This window comes from Mastigoproctus giganteus, chromosome 5 (assembly GCF_048544385.1).
Source record: "Mastigoproctus giganteus isolate SK-2022 chromosome 5, ASM4854438v1, whole genome shotgun sequence".
Classification (NCBI taxonomy): domain Eukaryota; kingdom Metazoa; phylum Arthropoda; class Arachnida; order Uropygi; family Thelyphonidae; genus Mastigoproctus; species Mastigoproctus giganteus.
The window spans coordinates 105,425,733-105,451,031 of NC_143579.1; the positions used below are offsets into that span (position 1 = coordinate 105,425,733).

The 25,299-nt window shown below is 36.3% G+C and overlaps 1 protein-coding gene across 1 annotated transcript in view; it reads left to right on the forward strand.

The window, feature by feature from the left end:
- Positions 1–1,293: 1,293 nt before the first annotated feature.
- LOC150085609 (uncharacterized) overlaps positions 1,294–25,299 on the forward strand; it is a 45,856-nt gene continuing 21,850 nt past the window's right edge. The window contains exons 1-2 of the mRNA XM_090374616.1: positions 1,294–1,751; positions 20,341–20,479. Of these exons, the coding sequence (XP_090230742.1) occupies positions 1,620–1,751; positions 20,341–20,479 (271 nt within the window). The 5' untranslated portion in view covers positions 1,294–1,619. The remainder of the gene's footprint in view (positions 1,752–20,340; positions 20,480–25,299) is intronic.

Sequence of the window (25,299 nt, forward strand, 5' to 3'; positions counted from 1 at the left end):
TACTCTGAGCTCTTTAGAGACTTCAAAATCGACCAGAACAGGTACTGCCATGACAAAACCTACAGGCTCATTGCAGCGCATCTGTACACTAAACTATATATATATAATAAATAATGCATTACAAGAAAGAAGAGTTTTAATAGCAAAAGACTTCGAGCATCCACAAACTCACAGAAATCTGTAATGAACACTTTACAGTGTCTTCAAAAGACTCTTATAGGATGAGGATATTCCGTTCAGCAGAATGACTATGACATTCAATTCATGTGCAAAATGACTGTAGTTATTCCTATTTATTTATTTATGTACGTATGTTCTGATATTTTATTCTATGTAACTATATATGTTCCTATCTAATAAGTTATGTTCGATGTATGTATGAGCCACCCTCCTAGATAACTTCTGTACAGGGGTGTTTCTTTATTAAACTAATAATAATATACACTTAAAACCAAATCACGAAGTATAATAATATACTTATTTCGTTTTAAACCTCTTACAAAAAAGTTAGTGCTAATTTTATATACTCTTTAACACTAAGATCCCTAGCTTTACATACTGATGGGTCCCAATTGCCTTACTGTTTTCTTTAATAAGAAATAAAGATTATATATTTATTTATTTAACTTGGCAACAGCACAAAAGAAAACTTTATAGACAGACTACTTTAATCTAAAAATTTATATGCTGTGTATAAATTTTTACATTAAAGTACGGTTGCATTGGCCTGCCTTACTTTCCCCTCGTTTTTATCTTTTTCAAATAAGTTCTATTCCTAAATTCGCATATCCACTCCTCTTTCATTTCATATTTTTGATTTATCCCAAAATATATTTGTTTCTGAATTTATTCCCTGTTATTCCTTCCTCTCGTCCCTGTGTTAGTGGCGCACATAATAAAGATGGCATTAAAATAACCCCATGCATTATGTATGAAGGGTCCAAGTAAGGTAACAATTTCCTCATTATTGATTGCCTTAGCTATTGAAATCGCACAGCTGACGGTGTCCAATAGCAAGCACGTGGTTATTTATATGTGGCGGCCATTTCTGCTGCCATTTACCGGCGCCAATTCAGCCGGCATTTTTGCGTTTCGTACAAATGTGGTGAACTTATATTAGTGTTTGGTGCTTACGTTTGTTATAAATAATGTTCGTAGTTGTCAACTTTATTATTATTGTTTTACTAAGCGTGTTGACTACCGGAGACAGGTCCTGCACACCGGCGTAACCATGACAACGGTGACGTGTTTCATAAGCGTCGTGCCGATTTCACTGGCTAACGTGAAGTGCAATGCCGCATAACTTCTGAAGACTTAAGCGACTACGGATTTTGGCCAATTATAGGGATAACATGAAACAGTCTAGCACCGTCAGGTCGAGGGGTTCCCAAGCCAACCTAATTCTGATCATTTCTGTATTGCCGATAAATTCAACAACTGAAGTTGAATGAGAATTTAAAAGCCAGTAAAATATTTTAGCAATCCGCGAAATATATTACTAAGGAAACATATGCTCCAAATGGTAGTATCCACACCGCAGACAATTTCATCATTGGCTGGTCACTAAAGTTATTTTGCTACTTCCCGCTTCCTCTATCCAACAAGATTCAACCTACCCCATGAATGCTGCCATGCTTTCCCGGCTACTTCTGTTCGTCTCTACAGCGGCTCCAGACATCAACGCAAGGGCCATGACACCACACCAGGACGTATCTGTCATCCAAAATCATAACCCAAATAACACAGTTAAGGTGAGTTTCATTCAGGCATTTTGTAGATTTTACATTTCGTAAATGATTAACTTAAATAATCAGTGATCATTTAAAAAAACCCTTATTTTGAAAAGAAGAAAAAGCTTACTTGAAAATAAATGTGTAAAACTAACTTAAGGTTATTGTTCTATTATTTTAATAAATTTTTGTAGAAAAACAACTACCCAATAATGTGTTAATTTTAAACTGCTTATTATATTTTTGGATGTGATTACATGGGTAAGTAAACAACACGCCCATTGGGATCGACTCTCATCATACGGTGTATTTGTAATTGTGTAGATGGTAACTAAATACCTAACGATACAAACAACTGTTGCCATGGCTTCGTAACGATGTTTGGGTACTGTTTATTACTTTGTTTAAAGGGAACACTAGTAACTACCATTAAAGGAAAATAAGTCTTCTGTAGGCAAAATATATTCTTATAGGAGTGTTTATAGGTATAGTTATTCGTTATTATTAGTAGCATAATTAATAACGACCATAACTTTTAAAATCTTTATAAATAAGTATACAAATACACTGATGATATGTATTTTTACAATATAACTAATAAGTATTTCTCACAAAATTTAGCACGTTCACTGTACCAGTCTATCATCAACTAATATTTTGCGAATTCCCGGACCCTTTCAGGGATTAGTAATAAACTAATTTCGCAAAATCCCCATGCCTTATTATTATTTTATTTACATATTTATTTATTTATTGTATTGATGGCTTAAATTCTCAACAATGTTACGTATTGCCTATCAGTATAGAACGAAATGTCTGTTTGCAATTAGTATGGCATGCCACGGAGGAAATTCGCCCACTCGATTTCACAGGACCAACTACTTCGGAACCTTTTCGGGCTCGAAAGGATCTCTCTCTCTCTCTCTCTCTCTCTCTCTCTCTCTCTCTCTCTCTCTCACACACACACACACACACACACAGTCCTCCGTTCGCATTGAGGTCCGAGGAGAGTCATTTGCTTACATACATACTGCCCTACTATTCCCTGACGAACTGGAAAAACATCCGTGAAAAAGACAAAACAATTTTTGAGCCATTCCAATAGCTCCTGGTTGTCTACATGAATTGTGAACTATTGGGTTTCACACAAGAACAACTGAGCTGGTTAAAAGTGACGATATAATTATATATCACATACAATATTTTATATTCAAGTACATTTTTTGACCTGTCCTATTTACTTACAGTAACAGATTCTTCGAATGGAGCTACTTGGTTGCAGCCTCAACTCTGCTTTCCGCCCTCCTCCAAAATTACAAACCTATTTCAATAAATGTGATTATTAAATCCACAGACCCGCATGCTATTTAATAATAATGAAACAAGCAATAATTAATACCAAAACAAACAAATTATTTTGTAAATTTTTAACATTTATCCCTGTTGAATTCCAACCTGTTTCGTGGGGGAATTCATCGGAGGGAGTGGAAACGAGCATTATTCTAAAAAACCCCAGGACAGAGAACATAAAAGGTAAGGTAGAGAGAAAACTATTAGCTCGAGATGTCTTATGGGCTTTTTTTTTTTTTTTTTTTGATTTGGTAGTTGTTGGCGCATCGGCTTCTATGGCCATATTGCACCTCCCAAGGTTTTTGCAGTACTTTGATCCAAGCCCGAGGCGGGAATCGAACCCGCGACCTTGGGTTGCCGGGCAGGTACTTTACCCACTCGGCTAGCCCGGTCGGCGTCTTATGGGCTAGTGCAGCGGTTCTCAAATTTTCTGAGCCCACGCCTCCCTTGACCTGTAAAATTTTTCCGGCGCTTCCCTTGAAGTAAAATATCTATAATTGTGCAGTTTCTTATTTTTAATAGTTAATATAATAATTATTAATGCATGAAATAATAATTGGAATATTATTTTATTCTTGAAAAATGTGATGTTTGTGCTGGCTTTTTGTTGCATTCATCAAATCTAGGCGTCATTTCGAAATGGCGACACGTATTTCTTTTTCAACATTTAATTTTCATCTGTACTTAGATTTAATGACTGCGCCGTTCAGACTCATGCAAGGTCAAATAACGTGCGAAAATACCCGAACCAATTGCGCATAGTAACCGGATCCCAAGAATACGGTCAAGGAACACGATGCGTTCTCTTCATCAAAAATACCCCAAATATTTTCTAATAATTATTTACATACAGATCGAATAGCAGTAGATGTCTAATAGAAAAAAAAAAAAAAATCATTCTAAATACATTTTTAATATTTGCCATGGAAATCTTACATAAACTATTACATCGTCCGCGACGCCCCTGATAAATTATGGCGCCTCCCCAGGGGGTTGCGACACACAGTTTGAGAACCGCTGAGCTAATGGAAATTAAGTGCGGAGACAGTGTAATCCAAATTGTTTCCATTGCTAATTTCTTTTAAACTGTATGAATTTTATCAAATTGAACTCGGGAATTCAAAGCTGTTTTCACAAATTACACGAGACAAATATTAGGTTAACACCAATTTCAACCAAAGTACTCAAGTGCATGAATACAGCCATTGTTTTCGCTTACACCAAATTTCCCAGCCCAAAATGAAATACTTGATTTTGACAGCGAACCATAATAAGCATTAGATTAATTTACCCATCGTAACTTACTTTCTGTGCAATTCTAATGTTTATTATAATATAATAGGCTCATAATTTTAACAAATTTAGGAATTCGTTTAAGCCTAGAAGTTCAAAATTTCGATGCTAGACATCAGTAAAGTAATTTAGTTTTGAGAAACCTATGGCTACTGGATATGAGGACTGTTATTTACCATGCAATCTGTATTTTACAGTAATGCCATAAATTAGGCGAAATACTTCTTATCGGTTGTGGAACTGGCAGTTTACTGAATAGTAAAATCTTATGTCCGAAACTCCCCCCCCCCGCCCCGAGGGAAGAGCGGTTAAACTGGGAGTACACGCACTGGAGTTGACCATGATTCAAGCCCACGCGACGGCTACGGTTAATGATTATATTCTTGTCAAAATGATTAAAATTCAATCATTTAAACTCCTCTGACTTAGAAGTATGTAGTCGTGCTGGAGTATAACATTTTTTTAAAACAACCTCAGGCTGAGGAATGTTGTTTTCTGTGGGAGAGGGCATTATCTATTAATTAAAAGAAAATGGGTAATAATATAATAATCTCAATAAGCGATAGGACCATTGTACACAAGTTCACGAGTATCAACGAAGGTTTATTATTTATTGCTGCTTTTTGTTACGCAAAAAATAAAGTTTTCGAAAGATTTTCATTAAAATTCCTATAATATTACCAATAAAAGACAAATTACTCCGTATGTCCGATTAGTTGACTTCTTCGAGAGAGGATGGATAATCAATCTATGAGCGCGTGGAATGTCGTTTCGCGATACTACTGAACGAGTTCGAGGAGGGATGCCTACGGTTCACTTATGTCGGACACAGTGAGAAGGCACACGACTTTCTAGATTCTAGAAGAACCAACGAAAGACAGGAGAAGAGTATCAGACGGTTGTCTTTGGCGAACGGGTTAGACACTTCTATCCAGATTAGGAGTGTTGTTGGTGTAGTGTCCCACGTGACCTCTCCCACAGTTTGCAATCGTTTGTTGGAAGCGGGACTACAATCTCGAGTCCCGCTGAACTGTGTCTCTCACTACTGCCCATTGTCGTCGCCGTATTCAGTGGTGTCGTATGAGTGACGGATGGATGAAGGTTAAAAGACACCCAGGAGGGAGGGAAGGAAGGAAGAGGGGCTGATTTGGACACGGAGGAAAAAACCCAGAATTGCTCGCGGGAGAAGTAGGGGGACCATACTCCCTTCGCCTGAGATTGACTAACTTCAGCACGACTAAGGAGGTCTTTAAGAAATCTCGTTGCATCAGCGGATGTGTAAATCTTTATTCAAATCAAATCTCATCTGTTTCTCTGTTGTATGGAAATCTCTCAGGCAAAGCTCATTCTTTTGTGCTAGAAGCTGTTTTGCAGTATTGCATGAATTTTTTTATGGACTGGTGGTCCCGACTGCAGGTCTCATACTGTGATCTATGCTGCCAGTTTTATGCTAAGATCGCACGAATGACTTTTTTTTTAATGCAGTTTTGTGATAAAATTTTAATTATCTCGAGAGTGCTGGGATTGCGTTGCCTTAAAAAAACAGTGGTCCTAAGAGTTTTCTAGACAAAACCTGTTATAACCTAACTTACTTGCTCAAATTTTAAACTCTTCTCCTCATTTTGAAAAATATTCTATATCATACGATTCATATGCAATAAATAGTCCTGACTCATGGACCACCATGAATAACTCTATTTGACAAACTATTATTTTGGAGTATATTTTCTTGTTTTACTACTTCTGAGTCATTTGAAGAGGTCTGGGTTCGAAGCCCTCCAAAAACTGGAGGAACTTTTTAAGACCTATTCAATCGAGGTTGCAATTAGCCTATCTGGGATGGAGAAAGTAAATCCCCCCCCCCCAAGTTATAGATTTTTTTAGCCAGCACAAAATGCATATTAACATGTGAACACACAAAGAGATACAAGTCAAAGACCCTTGCACACCATGATCAAAATACTCGATGCGCCAAAAACTTCTCAAAACAACCAAATATTAGATTTCGCTATGAATACAAAATTTAACTGAATAAAAATTCGCTTTTAGTGAACGGTGTTTGGCAACAGCTGTTTCGTAACGGTCTGCTAATGAAGAGGTAACTCAGTTTGTAAGCCCAATTAGTTCCATAGCAAGGATAGCATATGTTAACAGGAGTCGTTATTGTCCTTTATGACGCTACACAACAGTCATCAACAAGTGCCACATTTCGTTAAGTTTTGATCACGATACGCTTCGGCAATTTACTGCGTTGTCTGTGCTTTATTTAATGGTAGGGAAGAGGAAATAATTAAATCCCACCAGCCATTTTGCAGGTGATTTAACGTGAGTAATGAATTATCATTAGTTCGTGAACAACATCTCTGAAGAAGGTACAAAAATGAATAAATAACGAATCACATTACAATCAATTATAAAAGGCTAATGTGAGATCGGAAATAAGATACATGTAATATTCTAGAAGTTACCGAAAAAAAGGAGAAGGGAGGGCGGAAATCTGAAAACGAAATTTTAAGGATATAAAGTTCGCCTATATAACGTGAAGAATGAAGTGGTCGGTCTTTGTACATTCCAATTCATTCACTTAGCACCTAGCTAATTCAACGCACTGATCAAAATTAGATAATGACTTCCCCTTAAACTGAAATGTGTCCCAAAAATTGCCCATGTTGACAAAGCATTGTTATTAAGTGTATGGCATTCTAATCTTGGGCACTTTGGAACACTGTTAGTTAGTGTTCCAAACAGGGTGCAAGATAGAGAGCTTCTGTGGAGTAGAAGAATTAATAGCGAACGTGAAAAATTAGAGGGTCTTGTCATTGAAATCTTCAAAACGAGTGACTGATTTTTATTCGATTGTTCTGTAATGCAGATTGACTCAATCTTGTAAGACCTCGTGTAGTCTTAACTTGCATATGAAAATTGTAACGTACTTTACTAATCAGTATGTTCTCTAATAAGAATATTTATAAAATTTTTCAGTATATTTAAAAATTACAAAAAAAATTTCCGTGGGTATCGGAGCAACACTTACTCTTTTTTATTTTTTTTTAATACGCTGGTTTCTAAGCTCAATAATTTCCGCGTTATTCAGGATAGAAATCTGTGTATGTTAAAAGTAAATTTAAGCCTTACACATTATCGCTTGCTCTCACAACGTCCAAATATAACTATCATCTACTATTTTAAAAAACAACAGCAATGGAATTTAAATTAACTTAATAGGCTGATAAGAACGTAGAGAAATTTTGTGAATTTAGGCCAATAAATTCGACAGGACACCTTTTTTTTAGGTGCTCTATAAAATAATATATATGCTCCAACATCCCTTAATTAGGAGACTTACTATGCAACTTTAACGTATGTACAGTATGTGATAAAGGGATTCTGGCACTGCTACTGTAGCGTACATTGACCGACATTTGTTTCCGAATTGGAGACAGGTGAAGGCCTTGCCGGAGCTATCCGTGCGTGTCAACAGTTTGTCAGTCTGTCTAGTCCAACCGTCTGTAACGTCACGATATAGCTGCTAGTAATGTGACATATGCTACTAATGTAAAGAGTTCAATTAGATAATAGAAAGTTGTACATTGCATATGATGCAGATGGCGCGTTCTCTTATATGGATGTCAGAGTTCACACGCTGGAAATGAAATACATACTTCGGGTTAGATCAGTGGCATACCTAGAAATCTCCGTGGGGAGGGGTTATTTATACAATACCATCTGTAAAGAAGATTACAGAAAATTCTTGAGTTCGCAAAAATCTAATTAAACTTACAAGATTTATTAATTAACCAATTAGGAAACGAATAAAAGAATTTAATAAAACAAATTAACAATTTAATAAAATAAAACAATTTAATAAAACAATTTAACAATTTAATAAAACAAATAAAGCTATTCAGAGAAAAAGGACAATTAGAATGCACAAAAGGCCAAGTACAAGTAATATGTATTATATTATTATAAGATGACGTAAAGCATTAATATACTGTATTTTAAATGTTAAAAATTTAGTAGCATACTCAAAATAACGAATCCCTGTTCTCTTAATCTCTATTTCAAATGAAAGAAGTAATTAGTTATGAAACGGAATGTAAACAGACAATGTTTTTATAGGGATTGAACCCTCTCCCCTTTCCTTAAATACGCCACTATGTTAGAACAAGAAGCTAAGGAAAGGGGATCTAGTTACAAATTCAATTCTAGCTACTGATTCAACTCTAAATAAATTTCTCTATATATACAGTACAAAATTGGATTTTACAAGATGGCAGTGTGTATTCGTTGGTTGCTGCCAGGGGAGCCCATGTGCTTGGATTCTCTCAGCAGTCAGAGAAGGGTGCATGGAGTTTCAAGATATTCGTAATAAAGGTAATGATACATAAGACGATTTTCAAGGCATGGCGTCCATTTCACTTGTCATACTGTATTTATTAATAATTATTTAATTTCCTTTTACTATGTTGTGAAGGAAATTTAACTTGTCTATTATGGAAGTGTTAAGTGATGCATTTCTCATTATCAAGGAGTCTTCGTAATAAAATATGGACACAATAAGACGACTTTCGAGACTAGAGGAATGTTTCATTCATTCTGATACGTTTCTAGTGTCTCATAAAAGGGAGAGATTTTTTGGTGCATATACTTTTTTTTTGATAATTTTACTTAATTTTACCTTTATATAAATGCATGCAAATTTATAGTTCATAACTTGTACATCAAGCAGTAATAAAATATCCTTACAAAAAGTAGTTACCAAGATATTTATCGTTTGCAACTGTCAAAAATTGCGTGGCTGAATTTAAAGGTGGCAGAACCAACATCGAAGACAAACATCACAACAGTCCATAAAACAACATAAAGTTCATGACATAATAAACACTTCTGCATGCGATTCACCAAACTTAGCCAATATAATAGCTGCCCCCAGCAGAGAAAATTCAAGAAACCAGCGATTCAAATCCAAATTCTCCAGGCTCAAACAAATGGACAGAATGTTCCCCAATGCATCCCTTCACCTCATAAATCATCACAACATTGATTGCAACAGGTTAATCAACTCTGAAGCCTACAGAAGTCAGATCTCCGATAAAATGAAGAAAAATAATCCAACACAGTAATTACAACTGAAAGTCAAATGTCCTGTTCTGCAATTTTTTTTTTAAATTCATAACTAAAATTCCTAGTCATTGTTAATGTCTATATGAAATCTGCTATGTACATTACTCGACTATTTTATGTCATTTCCTTTGTATTATTACCTGCCCCTAGCCATGTGCTATGATGGGCTTGTTGTATTTGCAATAAATGAATATTTATTTATTTATTTATAATGTATTCTCGGCGAGTAACCGTTAGTGAAATAGTAGAGGCTACGGGTATCTCAACTTAACGAGTGCAAAACACTGTGTCAAATGAATTAGGTATGACAAAGGTTTCTGCACGATGGGTCTCTGCTATGTACATTACTCGACTATTTTATGTCATTTCCTTTGTATTATTACCTGCCCCTAGCCATGTGCTATGATGGGCTTGTTGTATTTGCAATAAATGAATATTTATTTATAATGTATTCTCGGCGAGTAACCGTTAGTGAAATAGTAGAGGCTACGGGTATCTCAACTTAACGATTGCAAAACACTGTGTCAAATGAATTAGGTATGACAAAGGTTTCTGCACGATGGGTTCTCCACCTTTTGACACATAATCAGAAACGCCTTCGAATCTAAACCTCAAAGCGAATTTTTGCTCGTTATCAATTATCCTGAAAGGTTCCTGGCCAGATGTGTAATTATGGATGAAATATGGCTTCCTCACTACCAACACGAGTCAAGACTGCAATCAAACCAATGGCATCACTTTCAAAAAGGCCAAGTCGGTCCAATCGCAGGCAAAGCCATGGCATCTGCCTTCTGGGATTCAAAAGGGATAGATAATGACAGTTATCTTCCAGTGATACAAACAATAAACGGAAAATACCATATTAACTTAGTAATCAAGTCAAAGCGGCCAGGAAAGCTGACTAAAGATGTTCTGCTTCGTCAGGATAATGCACCAGTTAAAACATCAGCTGTTGCCATGGCTGCAATTCATCAAGTCGGCAACGAACTGTTTCAGCACCCCATCTGATTTTTATCTATTCTCGAAACTCAAAACCAATTCGTTCGGAAGGATATTTGAGTCAAATGATGAAGTGATGATGGCGGTCGCACACTAATTTTTTTTTTACAGCACCTCCAAGAAAACGACTACAAAACTGGGATCACGAATATGGATCATCGCTGGAAAAAGTGCATCGGGTTACAAGGAGACAACATAAAAAAAATAGCGTAAGGTCAATCTAAGATAATAATTCCTTTTATGCTATGCTAGAAAGTGTACTAAAAATTTTCGTACTTAGTTATATCGCTCTTTATTAACCCGATTAGTGTCCTGTTGACCCGATTAGCGATAAATAAATGTGGAGAGAGAGAGAGAGAGAGAGAGAGAGAGAGGAGGAGGAGGAGGAGTCATGCTTTGAGTATCACAAGATGGCAGACATTCGTTGGTTGATGCTAGGGGCATCACATGCTTCAGTTCAAGTAGCTGTCTACGGATAACCATCGTGTGTACAAGCCTATATGCGAAGATGGACCGACTTATTGTTACGTCTGAGGTAATGTGCAACGTAACCGGACCTGCATGTGTAACCGGATAATTTTAAAACTTAATTTTATCAGTAGATATTACGCTATGGGTAGTAAATAACATATTAAAACTCAAGGGTCATTTTGTATTAGGCTCCCTCCCCTCTCCTAAAATAAATCTGTAACCGCTAATCAAGATCATCCAAATTTTCTTTTGAATCTGTATCTTTTTTCGATGTCTGGACACATCGAAAGAAGTTACACTCATTGTTTGCAGTACGGGTAAGTAAGAATATACATGTGTACATACAAGAACTCTACATACAAATCAAAATATGAACGCTGCTCACGAGCAACCATTAACTGAAATGGCACTAGTGTAAACAACTTATAATATTGCGGCGCATGGTTTCGTGGATATAATGAAGGACAATTTGTCACATAAATATCCACGTTGTAAGATGACGTGTAATAACAGGATGAGTTGTAAATATTCTTATCAGTACATTTTCCATGTACAGAATATATTTGGGAAAACTAAAACTTCTCATGGCAGCAATTTATGCCAGCGGATTCACATTTACGTCTGTTGGCGAATGTTTTCCGTGTGTTTTTTCCATTCGTTAATAACACGATTAACACTAGTCTTTGAACACTCCACAAGTGAAACTGTCCTCTCTCCTGTAGCACCTACTAAATGCACACAGACAATCATACCTCTTTGGAAGTCCGTAATTTTCCGGTTCGTTTCCAACTTACAGTGCTTTCTTGCATACCGCACACACCATGTAACTTCTTCAAGTTATATAATTTGCATAAATTGTTTCGAATATCTTGTTTATACTCCGTCACGACCACCAGGTCAGAGGAGTTTACAATAAATCATCAATACAAACATTACTCGTATTCAGCAATCACGGGCTCGAACTCCGGTCCACTCAAAGAGAGCGTGCTACTGCACCTCGCTCGTGATCACTCGGCTAAGTCAGGCCTTCCAGCTCGAACTTCCATAATCTTAATAAAATGACCACGGTGTCAGTTAAATTTTCTTGCCTGCTTTTTTCTTGGGGAAGGGGGGGTAAAGAAGCACAGCGTTTGCTATTTCGTAGACAAATACTGAGTCCAGTTCAATAAGGAATGTGGATGAAATTTTCAGTTCTAATAACAGTTCTAAATGATCGTGAATCCAACTGCCATCTGGAAAAGGTATAAGATAGAAAACACAAAATTACACTGCAAAGATGAGGAAACCTTGGATATAAAATTGTCGTTAAATGAGGATAAGCTAAAATTGCAACCGGATATACTGTAATGATAAAAACTTCGCGAGAATCATCATAAAGCCGATAGTAAAATCCATATTCAGTCCAACACATATTCAGTAAATGGTTAAATTTTCATAATAGAACACATCGACTGCACTGTGAAAGCATCGATTAAGCTTGATGTAATGAGAAACATGTAATCGATTTTTCGAAGAACTCCCGTCCTTAGAGTTAGCGTTTCTGGGTACTCTAACAATACTTTTCTTTGTCAGTTTCGTCACAGCTTTGCTGTGAAAGAAAAGCCAGACGTCGGTTTCGCATATGCTAATTCTGGCACTTTTTTCATCACATTAAATTATTTTTAGCCGCACAAAGTGTCCGTAATATTTTGCCATTAAACCCAGTTTATTTCGTGAGGCATCTCGAAAAATTCCATGCTTTTTTGTACTTAAGATATTTCGAAGCTGCAATAAAAACATTTACAGTATTTGGCACCGTAAGCAATGACTGTGCATAACACCAGGCGTATTCACCCTGTATATATCAACATTCCTAAAAGGATCACAATCAAATGAAAGAAAAAAATACGAAAGTTTCAAATTTTTTTGATTAAAAAAAATAATATACACACACACACACACATCCGTAAATAATCTACTTCAAATTTAGCCCAATCTAAACTATGTGATTTTCTACTGCCCTATAGTTGAATTTTTGTATTAAATGCATGATAAGGATGAGTTATAGTTTAAATAAATATAAAATAAAATTTGTTTATATTCCCGGACGACCATACGGTCTGAGGAATTAACACAGAGAATACAGAAACAGCATCGTATTTAACCGTATTTTTATCTCCACGAGAACAAGAACCACAGTCGCGCTTAAACCACTCGGCTACGCCAACCTCTTTTTATTCTGCTGGTGCGTTCCCTAGTTGGAGCTATCCATGAGCAGGAATCCTGGAAAAAAGTATGCTAAGGTTCTGAAACTTATAAGGGCTTTGCAAGCCACATCAGTGTGCGAAGGCTGACAGAAGACACTATATTTTTACTACTTTTCACTAGTTTGGAGAGATTTTGGTTCAAATCCCAGATGTGCCCATAACTGGAAGAATTCTTAAAGATCTCTTCAATCGGAGTATGGCTAGCTGCTCCGAAGTAGAATTTATGCTGTAAGTAATTCCAGGTTTCACAGTTTGCTTAACATCTGGATAGGCTTGTGACCGCACGCAATTCTCACGCATCGAAAACTGCGTACCATTCGTGTGTGATTACTGGGATAAAAAGATTAAATTTTTATACTGTACTGTAATTCTTCTTGGAAAAAAAATATTTTCTAAAATGAACCGAATCCTAAATATCTCATGCACATTTATTTGCTTTTGTCACAAGTGTTTCATCACATTTATTATTAATTGAAGAAATGCACTCGTTTACTATGTGTGAATTGCTAATTGTTTATCTAAATGTAACCATCTCAATACATACTCAACAAAATATGTTTTGGCTGCGTTTCTGGCTTTAACTAAACATCTTCGCCTAGCCAAAACATCTTCGATTATGAATCATACTGAGATGATTACATTTCCATTAACTTCTTAACTCCTCTGACCCTATGTGACCATCCCAGGGTATAAACAGAAATTTTTTTTTATTTATACAACTCATATGTAAACGGTACATTATTTCAATTAACTGTCGTTAATATTTAAATCACTGCTAAAGAAAATGTGCTATACCAAGAGCTTGAAATTCTGTTGTTTCGCATAATGCTCTCATTACAGAGATCGGATGACTCCCTGTTGATGCCTGACAGGCTCGGCAAGCGGACGAAAGGTAATAGTGAGGAAACCCCTGGCTCTCTGGTACTGTTTTATTCAGAAACATTTCAAATATGGTAAATACCAATGGATTGAGACAGTTATGTTATCAGGAGCTGTACAGAGAAAGGTCTGGTTCTGGTGGCTGACCATTATTAACGCGAGCGTTTTTCTGTCATATTTGTAGCAGCAAATGGTACGCAAGGAAGCAAGCTTATACAGCAATAACAAAAAATACCCCACTTCTATCCATTCTAATAATTTGTCTAATCTTTCCTTGAATTTATTCAAACTATCCACTTCCACAGCACCAGATGAAGACTTGTTCCAACAATAAAAAATTACTTTCTGGCTGGAAGAAAATTTTCGCTAGCAATCATCCTTTTTCAATTTAAATTCATATCCCCTTACGTGTGTCATCAGAGCAAAAATATATATGCCATCACCATTTAGTTTACTCAATCCATTTAAAGCCTTAAATACTTCAATCTCGCCCGTCCTAGTTTCCATACGATGTAATTTGCACAACTGAAGTCTTTCTTGTTAAGAGTAACTGGTATCAAGTATGTTTTATTAGATTTCAACGTTTATTAAAATTAATTAATTGTTATTTAATTATATTTCATCATATGTGTAAAACAGTACAGTAATAGTAATTTTCTTAATTTAAGCTTCGACACTAACGTATGTCCCGGTATTAATTTGTCCCTTTTACTCTTTTTAATTTTAGCTCATATGTTGGTTATGATCCAGCAACGGTCATTAAATATCACCTTTGTATCAAATTTAGGATAGGTAAAGGAAAACTGCAGCCATTATCAACCCACTGCAGGATGGAAGCCTCCTCAACAATTCATGCTGAGAGAAATGGACCATAATCTACCACGCTGGTCCAGTGCGAGTTGGTAGATAGACCGTATTTAGCAGTCAGGGGTTTGAACACAGGTCTACTCACAGAGCGTGTGCTATTGCACCCCCCGCTCCTGACCACTCGGCTACTTACGTCAAAAGCACATAATGTTCTAACTTTGAATTAGCATTACCGTTAGTAGAGGAATATGATGCAAGAAAGCAAGCTTATACAGCATAATCAAAAAAAAAAAACCCTTCCCATTTCGCCCATCTATTCACTCCTCCAAATCTCTGTCTAGTTCTTCCTTGGAATTAATTTAAGCTATCAACTTCCACAACGACAGATGGAAGTTTGTTCCAGCAATCAACTACCAGCTGACTAAAGGCAAATTTCCGCATATCTAGTCTACAACTGTCTTTGATCAATTTGAATTTATGCCCCTTCAGGTTCGTAATCTGAGCAAGAGGAGGCCTCCCATCAGCACTAATCCTGCTCAAACCATTAAAGACCTTATACACCCCAATCAGATCACCTTGCAGGTACCTAGTCTCCAGACGCTGCAATTTACATAACTTTAGCCTTTATTGGTAAGAAGACCCCTTCATTCCCCTCACCAATCTAGTTTCCCTACTCTGTACTCATTCTAGCAACTCTACATCCTTCCTAAAATGAGGCCTCCAGACCTGTACGCAGTATTCAAGGCGTGGCCTCACCACTGCCTTATACAAAAATTTGTACAAAGGGATAATCACCTCCTTTTCTCTACTAGCAAAATTCATATATATCATTGAGAAAACCCCATGACCTGCTCTGGCAGCCTGTCTGCACTGCTCAGAAAACTTCATATCTGACTACACAATTACCCTTCAGGTCCTTTTCATTCTCTGCCACCCTGAGTGTAGTAACACACAACTGGTATGTTTCTCTGGGGTTACTGTTACCCATATACAGTACTTTGCATTTGTCTATGTTCAACTTCAGTTGCCACTTCTCAATCCGTCTGCCCAACTTTTCTAGATCCTGTTGCAGTAGCATACTGCCATTGCTATCATTTAACAACCCTGCCAACATTTATATCATCTGCAAACTTGGACATTACGCTTGATATACCTTCATCAATATCATTGATAAATATACAAAACAATGGGCCCAACACCGAACCCTGGGGAACTTCACTAATAACACGAAGAGCAGTGTCCATTGATTACCACTTTCTGTGTTTTCCCACTCAACCATCCTTTTATCCATTATAGCAACTTGCCCTCCAATTTGTACAGTGGTCTTCCATGGGCAATAGTATCAAAAGCTTTCCTGAAATCTAAGTGTATGATATCAAAATTATTTTTTGCATCCAGTTCCTTTGTGATCACATAATATCCAATAAAATTTGTCAGACAATACTTCCCCTTAACAAACCCATGCTGTGTCGGAAGTATTATTGCAGTCTTGTCTCGATGATCCTGCACTGCTTCTTTAACTAGTGACTCCATTATTCACGTGGTTTAAGAACATTTCATTACATCATTTAATTTATGGATAATTACATATTGTAGTGCCGTGAACTCCAAAATCATTTGTATTCATAGTTATTTTTTTCCACTAATGGTGTACATAATATATGGGGAAGGGAAAAACAGTAAACTATTCGAAATTCCAAAGCAATAATTCCACAATTCCGTTTTTCCTTTAGGAATTTTGGCGGCGATCATTTTAAAAACCATAATGTTGTTCTGTTGTATTTTCTGAGAATCTCAACGAACTATATCCGTAGAGTGAAATGGAAATTCGAAATTCTGAATTTTCATTTTATTCTAAACTTGAAACCCCACCTTTAAGGAGGTTAGCGAAATGAACAAATCGAGAATGAGTGGGTGGAAAAAAATTTACTCAAAACTAATGGCAACTCACTCAGGTTGCTAAGCGATAAAGATCAGCAGACACTGTTTATCAATGTTTACCCTGACAACTGGCAGCAAAAGAGAACAATATCCATGTGTCACACACAAATTTATCCTTAGTTATAAAAAGCCTTTATAGGTCAGTTTATTTACTCGAACAAATGCACACTGAAGGATGTCAGAGAAGGTAGGGATAAATGCGTGAGAGAGAGAGAAAGCCTTTGAAAAAAAATTGATTATAACGGAGCAACTATTTAGTATTATCTGGTGAAGCATATATACTGTATATATATTTTTATTTTTTTTATTTTATTTTTTTATATATATATTTTTTTGTTGCTGCTGCTCTTTAAGATAGCATCACAAGATACAGTAATACAACGATCGCAACAACATTAATATGTTGCCGCTATTGCTCCTCGATTATACAAGAAAAAAATCAATATTTGCATTGTTCAATTCTTCTTTTTCAGCTTTGCTAGAATGCCAAACATACCAGTATTATGTATTTCAGGTTATATACATGGGTGAAAAATCAGAAAACTAAAAGTGTAGTTACTGCATATAATACGCAAGACATATGACAATTAAAGTTGAACAAGATATGGTCACCGTAGTCGAGTGGTAAAACGTGAGGATGCAGTTGCATAACAGTTTCAGTGCATTATGGTTCAAGCCCGCGTGATTACCAAATACAGTAATGGTGTTGTATTCTCTCTATTTTGTGATCTTCACTGATCCTATGTGGCTGTTCGGGAGTATAAACAGAAAATTTATTTATTTATTTATAAGTTACCGAAAATATCTGCTGCCAACCTATACACGCCACAACTGGATGACAAATGCTGTCAGAAAAACGACGTAAAATTTCATTAGAAATACTTTCAATAATGTTGGTAATGTTTTCTGTAAGTTACTCAACTTAATGCAGATTGTTTTCGAAAACATTATTGTTGGGATAATTCTATAAGAATGTTGAGAACTCAGATCAGAAAAATTTTGAAGATTATGGTTCTTATAACAAGCTCAAATGCTGAGACCACCTCGGCCAATACAACAGCGGCGGCATGGCGTGTTGCACCATCTCATTTGGAAGTGACTATTCTAACATTATCATCATACAAGCTGATCAAAAAAGGCTTGAACAGTTTATAGATAAAACTTTCAAAATTTAGTTTGTTTAAAAAAATAAATTTGGTCATTCTCCGGTATACTGCACAGCATACACCAATTTTAAGAGAATGTAGAGGCATCTCGTGAAATTAATGTGGATTCCCAGTGTTCGCGATCCTTATGTTCTGGCTATTAATGCCATCTGCGAGGCGAAACCAAGTTTTATTAACATAAAGTGTGGCAAGTAATACCTTCGAATTCTCTTTCGATGTGACGATTAAACTAACAGAATTACCTTTCTGGTTCTTTCAATAATGGAAGAGTACACTAATAATGCCATTAGGGTAAAGTTTTAATAATCTGTGAGTTACTCTTTTTTAAGATTCATGAGACAGCTGAAACTGGAAGAACAAGTGCCACAGTGATTTCAGTGGAGTTTGAAAGTTGATAACTTGATATCAGTTAACAAGTCTACATTTGATAACTGATATCCTACATAAATTAACCCAAAGGTCGCGGGTTCGATTCCCGCCTCGGGCTTGGATCAAAGTACTGCAAAAACCTTGGGAGGTGCAATATGGCCACAGAAGCCGATGCGCCAACAACTACCAAATCAAAAAAAAAAAACCCTACATAAATTCCAGAATAAAGACAGTCGGCTTTCCATATGAAGGCCAACAGTACAGCAACGAATGCAATTGGTATAGTCCTCCATTCCCCCAGCAGAACAGAGGGTAGTTAAGCTACTGACTGTAAGACATCGGGTGAAGGGCTTGCCTAACAGCTACTGATGAGATACTGCGACATATGGGTTGATCTGGCCTCACCCGACGTTCCAGTTCATCCTGTAGGTCCCATAGGGGTTCAAATTAAATTCTGAGACGGCCATTCTAACTTTTGTACATTCAAGTCCATTCTCAAACAAGCACCGGCGGTATGTCATGGGATCTTATCCTGCTGACACAGATGGATCTGTACCAGCGAAGTACCATACCATTGGGAGTAATGTAATTGCTCAGAATGTTTAAGTAGGCGTCTGCGTTTATGATTTCCAGCATAACCACCAAAGAGCCTAGGCTACTTTATGAGAAACAGATGCACAGTTAACACCATGCGCTCCGGCAGCAGACGCTCCAGGCATCATCCGTAAACCCACACCATCCTCACTCATCGGAATAGGCTGTAGCAAAGTGTTGGTATTCAGTGAGCTAAACCAGCGTTCGATCACGGTGCCCATTTATCGCGGAACAATTTCAGGACGACTATCACGGCATAATATCAAGTTATAGATATGAGTGAGCAGTTATGTCATCGTTATCTTACAGACACCTTAATTCAATCAGTAACGAAACTACAAATTCTACCCGACCATCCCGTGTCCTAACCGAATCTAATAATTATACTAATCAAATCGTCGGGCACTCGAACTTTGTTCACCCTATCTCCGGCAATGGCAATTCTAGAGACATGGTAGTTTCGCCATTGATTGCTATTCACATGAGTATCAAGTTAAAAAAAAAAAAAAAAAAAATGGCGACTGCAATTCTGATATCTGGAAGCGTTCTGTACTCCTACATTAGGAGGAAATAAACAAGCGCACTGCTGAGTTCCGAGAAACATCCAAGTACGTACACAAAAGTCTGCCCAGTACTGAGCTAAGAACTCTGCTCGACCTATTACATAAGTCTTTAACTACATTTCAGATATTTTAAAAAATGCCCTATAAATTTTGTGGAGAGAAACCCACGGTCCATGGCCGAATTCTATCAGTTACAAACTAAAATCAATAAACTCAAATAATAATTTTTCAAAAAAAGGTTTTGAAAAAATCAACAAAATAACTGTCTGTAAAGAAGCAACTTCCGTTCTTCTCTTTTTTGGAAAATAAATGACAGCTTAAAGATACCATGAGCAACTAGGTCTATATTCAGTTCTCGGAAGAATTCAAGAACAATGTTATTGTTTTCAAATAAAAATATTTGAAGAAATATTGGATTTTTTCAAAAAACAACATTGGGTTACAGCATAGTACGTCGACACCAGAAATAACAGACGACGCTCGAGAGACTTGCCGTCCCCCGGCGGTCGAGGTTCACTGATACTCGTCGCACTTATAGTACAGTACTATACTGTAATCTCAAGTCGAACCTCAAAAATCCGGAACTTCTTGAATATTTCTCCGAGGTACAAGGGTAGAGGGGAAATCGGCCCTCAGGACTTAATAATAAATAATAAAAATAAAAAAATAAATTTCATTCAAATAGCTGAATCATGTGACTAACCTTAAAAATGAAATGTCTAGATATAGATATACTTCAATTAAATAGACTTGAATTTCCTCGTTCTATTAATGTGGTAATTTCAAGTTGTTAATTTTGTTTCAGGTTCCAGAAAAGCTGCTAATAAAAATGAAAGATGTGAAAACGCTTGAAGAATTTCTTTCGAAATTTGTTATTGAACAAGAAATTGAATCGCCACCTGAAGGTGTTCACAAAGCCTATTTAGAAAAGAGTGATAAGACGGGTATGCACAGCCATATGCTATTTCTATTTTTTTATTATTGCCCTTATTTATTATTGACACTGAAATACGTTCTGTATGGTTTTATTTCATTACTAGCTAGCAGATCGCAAGTTTTATTTCGCAAATAAACTGCGGAACACTGACAACAGTAATTTCCTTTGTATGTACATATGCACTACATTCTGATATTAGAGATAAGTTTTTTAACCAAAGGAAGAAGCTATACACGTTACAGTAATTTATGTTAATCCGCAGTATGCAAAATCATAATCTAAACACTCCTTGTCCTCCATTCATTTTTGTTTATCTTCAGAATAAAGATAAATCAACACTGGAATGCATCAACAGATCTGCATAATCACGAATACATATACATTCATATATATTTAAAATATTCAATGTAATAGCTCCAGAAACTAAAACAAGTGAAACAAAAACAATACATTACAGGAGTTTATAATTGTGTCTCCTGTGATTATCTAAGAAACTCCAAACGCTTTTTCGTTGGTGTGACTAGTATAAGCTTTCCAGTGCTAACCACATGTGTATTCCATTTATATCGTTTCATTCGGAACTATATAAAAGTATCTAAATCCTTTTTAGCTGCTAAATGAGATTTAATCGGTAATTATTTACTGCTATCTCAGATGACCATTCTGGTTTTCAAATCTTGAACTTAAAAATCTTGTGTTACTTGGAATATAGATTTCTATAATGGCCACTTATACCATGTGAATATTAAGATACTGTAGTTTATTTAGCTATTAAATAAACGTATAAGTAGTATAAGAGTGGTCATTATAGAAATCTAGATTCCACGGAAAATTGCCATGTAACGTCCCTCTCCAACTATACGTGTGTTACTTGTCATGGCGAAGTTTTAACCATAATACTGTACTTTTTTTTATCAATGCACTCGTAAATGCAGATCCAGTGTCTTTCCCCCACACCCTCACAGAAGTACAAAGCTTGCTGTTGACGATCTAGTATCACACTCCCGGAAAGAAGACATGCATCCAATATGATTTCGCTTGCACTGAACTTGACAAAATAGAAAAGACTCTGATAGTGAGTTATTTCCAGTGTGTGCGCATTATCGAACGAAGCACTGAAATCCGCTAAAAATAAATTATTATTATAATTACTTCCGCTCTTACAAAAGTGTTATAACTTTTTCTTTACGTTAAGTGTAGTGGCCTTTCAGAAGTGGCAAAACTACCACACTAGGATGGCCATCACGGGGGAGGAGAGAGCGAAGAGTCCAGGAATGTGGGTCTTCAGAAATATCGGTGGGATAGAAATATAGGGGGGTACAAATATTCGCCTCTGCCTTTCAACTATGATTGGGCACTAATCTTTCATTTTATCAGACATTTTTAGGAGGAACTCCATCGAAAATGCTTAAAATTCACCAAACAGCACCAGTACAGACAAATCAATAATAAAATTTACATGCGTGAAATTAAAGACGTTTAGCATTGGTGCGCTTCGGAAAGTAGACTGACTGTGTGGACGTTGCTTCTTTGTATGAGGAGAGGAATTAAATCAGCACTATTCCGTAAGAGTATTTAAAATAAATAAAAAATATATATATAATGTATCAACATTATTACAGTTTGAATTTAAATGATTTTCCATTTGTTTATTAACACTTTGTTTGCCCATTTACATAGTGAAAATACAGTAGAACGTCGTTTATCCAAACTAATCGGGACCAGGGTGGTTCTGTTAATCAAACAGTTCAGATAATGAAACATACATGAGAATACCCATTTATACGAAATAATGTATAATTAGGCCTACAATTAAATTATTGTACGCACGGTTATTAATAATGTATTTTGAAATATGAAGTATAAAAAATAATTGATTTAGGAAATGGTTATTTACAAACCATTTCCTAAATAAATTATTTTTATAATACTTCATATTTCAAAATACATTACGTTTTTACATTACATACATTACAAAATATATAACTAAAACGTTTTGAAGAAACAATGCATATTATATTTATTTTGAACCTGTCTAATTGTTTTTCATGGTTTCAAATATAAATCACACTTTTTTTTTAAACATAAACAGAAATAAACAAACACACGTAATTGCACACAAATCTTGGGAAGATTATTTTTTAAAATAAGTAATCTTGAATTTTTCTTTTAACCATGCGAGATTGTCTTTTTTCACGGAGAGGTCTCTCATTCTCTCTAATAGCAGCATCTCCGTAGAACTGCATTCAGACTGTTGCTCACACCATGCCATTTCAGTTTCTAGCGCAGCGAAGGCCTCCACGTGAGTGGACCCGCTCCCTCTTTGTCATCAAAAGCACGTTCTTCATCCTGGACTAATGCAATAATTTCTTCTTCCGTTAAAATATGATAACCACGATCATCAGCATCGTTGTTTAACCATGCCTCTACATCATCTTGCCCACACTCGGAAAACTCGGGAATCGCACCTACTTCTTCATTCAAATCTTGCACATGTGTGATCGTCTCTTCGGCAGTACCCCAAAGTTTATGCCATGCCTTTTTCAGATTTCCCTCCGACAATATGTTCCAGGCATCTGCTAACAGGTAGCAACAAACCTTAATCTTAAGATTCTTTAAAGGCTCAACCACGATTTCTTCATCTCCCTCTGGTAGCAACAAGCGAAGCAAGACTTGTTTTTTGTACATCTTTTAGTTTTTCTATAACACCTTGATCCATTGGCTGCAGCAGGACTGTAACATTTAGCGGTAAAAACCTGGCAATGAAGTTCTCGTCAATTGAATTCAGTTTTTCAATAGGAGGGTGGGATGGTGCATTATCGACAATAAGTAAAACTTTACCAGTTTTACCCTAATTTTCTCGATGGCTCTTCACACCTGGAATAAATTCTTGGCTAAATCAATCCAAAAAAATTTTGGAATTCATCCAAGCATTTTTTCTGTCCTTTATATCGTAGGCAAGTTACACCTTTTAATCACCTTGGATTCTTGCATTTTCCAATCACTAACAATGGTAAAACATGTTGTCCACTTGCATTTGCACACGCCATAACTGTGGCACGCTGTTTGTTAGCTTTGAAACCAGGAGCAGCCATTTCGCATCGGAATTTAAGTGATTTAAGAGGGAATGACTTCCAATTAAGACCAGTTTCATCTACATTGTAAACATTATCCTTGAAAAAACTTTCTCCTCCGCCATTTTCAGAAAAGACTTTAAAAACTTTTTAACTCCTGTATTTATAAGACTTTTAATTCCTGTAATGACACATTAGGACTATTTCTATGCTATAGTGCATATATATTCGAATAAATAATCAGAAACGAAACGTATTAAGCGGCAGGAGTAATATTTCAGCATAACAACCAATGCTATAAAAGTAGATACTGTAATGGGGGTAATGGGGTAGTTCGGATAATTGACGGGTCGGATAATCGACGTTCTACTGTAATTCACTTAAATTACGTTATAGCAGAAAAAACAATGTTTTTAACAACTCGTAAAATCTTATAGAGATATTTAAATGGTTCAAATTTTAAATACAGTTCATTTAGTATTAGTATTGGTAATGGCCGCATGGTGCAAGAAAGCCTACGGCTTATGCTGCACCAGCCAAAAAAAAAAAAAAAACGAATAAAACAATGATAAAAAAAACTAATAATTAATAAAAGAAAAGGAAATTAAACCTATCATCCTATGTGTTTCCCGCACCCGAAGGTACTATCCAGATGACCTTTGAATTTCTCCAAACTGTCAGCCTCTACCACCCATGTAGGCAACTTATTCCAGTAATTTTTAACTCGCTGGCTAAAATAAAACTTCCTGCAGTCCAATCTAAACATTTCCCCCCGTAACTTGAATTTATGTCCCCTAGTTCTAGCATCATTTATAATCTTGAAAATTTCGACTTCGTTCATTTTACTGATGCCTCTCAGAGCTTTAAACACCTCAAGTCGTCTAGTTTCCGAACTCTGCAACCCACATATTCGAAGTCTTTCTTCATAAGGACGCCCTTTTGCCGAGGGCGTCCTTATGAAGTCTTTTTTTAAAGACTTTGATGTCTTTCTTTAGGTGCGGTCTCCATACTTGAACACAGTATTCCAAGTGTTGTCTAACAAAAGTCTTATATATAGGGATTATCACGTCCCTATCTCTACTTGCAAAAGTTCAATAGATCATCGATAGGACACTATGGGCCTTCCGTGCAACCTGTTTACAATGCTCAGAGAATTTCATGTCTGACCGTATCGTAACACCCAAGTCCCTTTCCTCCAGTACTGGGTTTAGTTGAACTCCACCAAGTGAATAAGTTATTTTGGGATTACTGTTTCCCAGGTGTAATACCTTACACTTTGTTGGATTAAAGCATAGCTGCCATTTTTCTGACTATTTCTGAAATCTATGTAGGTCTCTCTGAAGAAGCTCAGCTTGACAGTGATCGTTAACTACTCTACCAATTTTAACATCATCTGAAAATTTAGACATCACGCCCGCTATCCCTTCATCAATGTCGTTTATGAAAATTAAAAACAACAGTTGTCCTAAACCGATCCTTGGGGAACCCCACTTCTTACATCAACCCAATCTGAGGAATAGCCATTTATCACAACCCTCTGCCTCCTGCCCTGAAGCCATCCTGCTATCCACCTGAGGATTTTCCCAATGATTCCAACCTGTTCCAGCTTACAAAGCAACCGCTCATGTGGAACTGAGTCAAAATTGCTGAAATCTAAATAAACAATTGCTTAAATCTAAATAAACAATGTCGAAATTATTCCCTAAATCCAGCTGATGAGTGACCCTTTCAAAATAGCGAACCAGATTTGTTA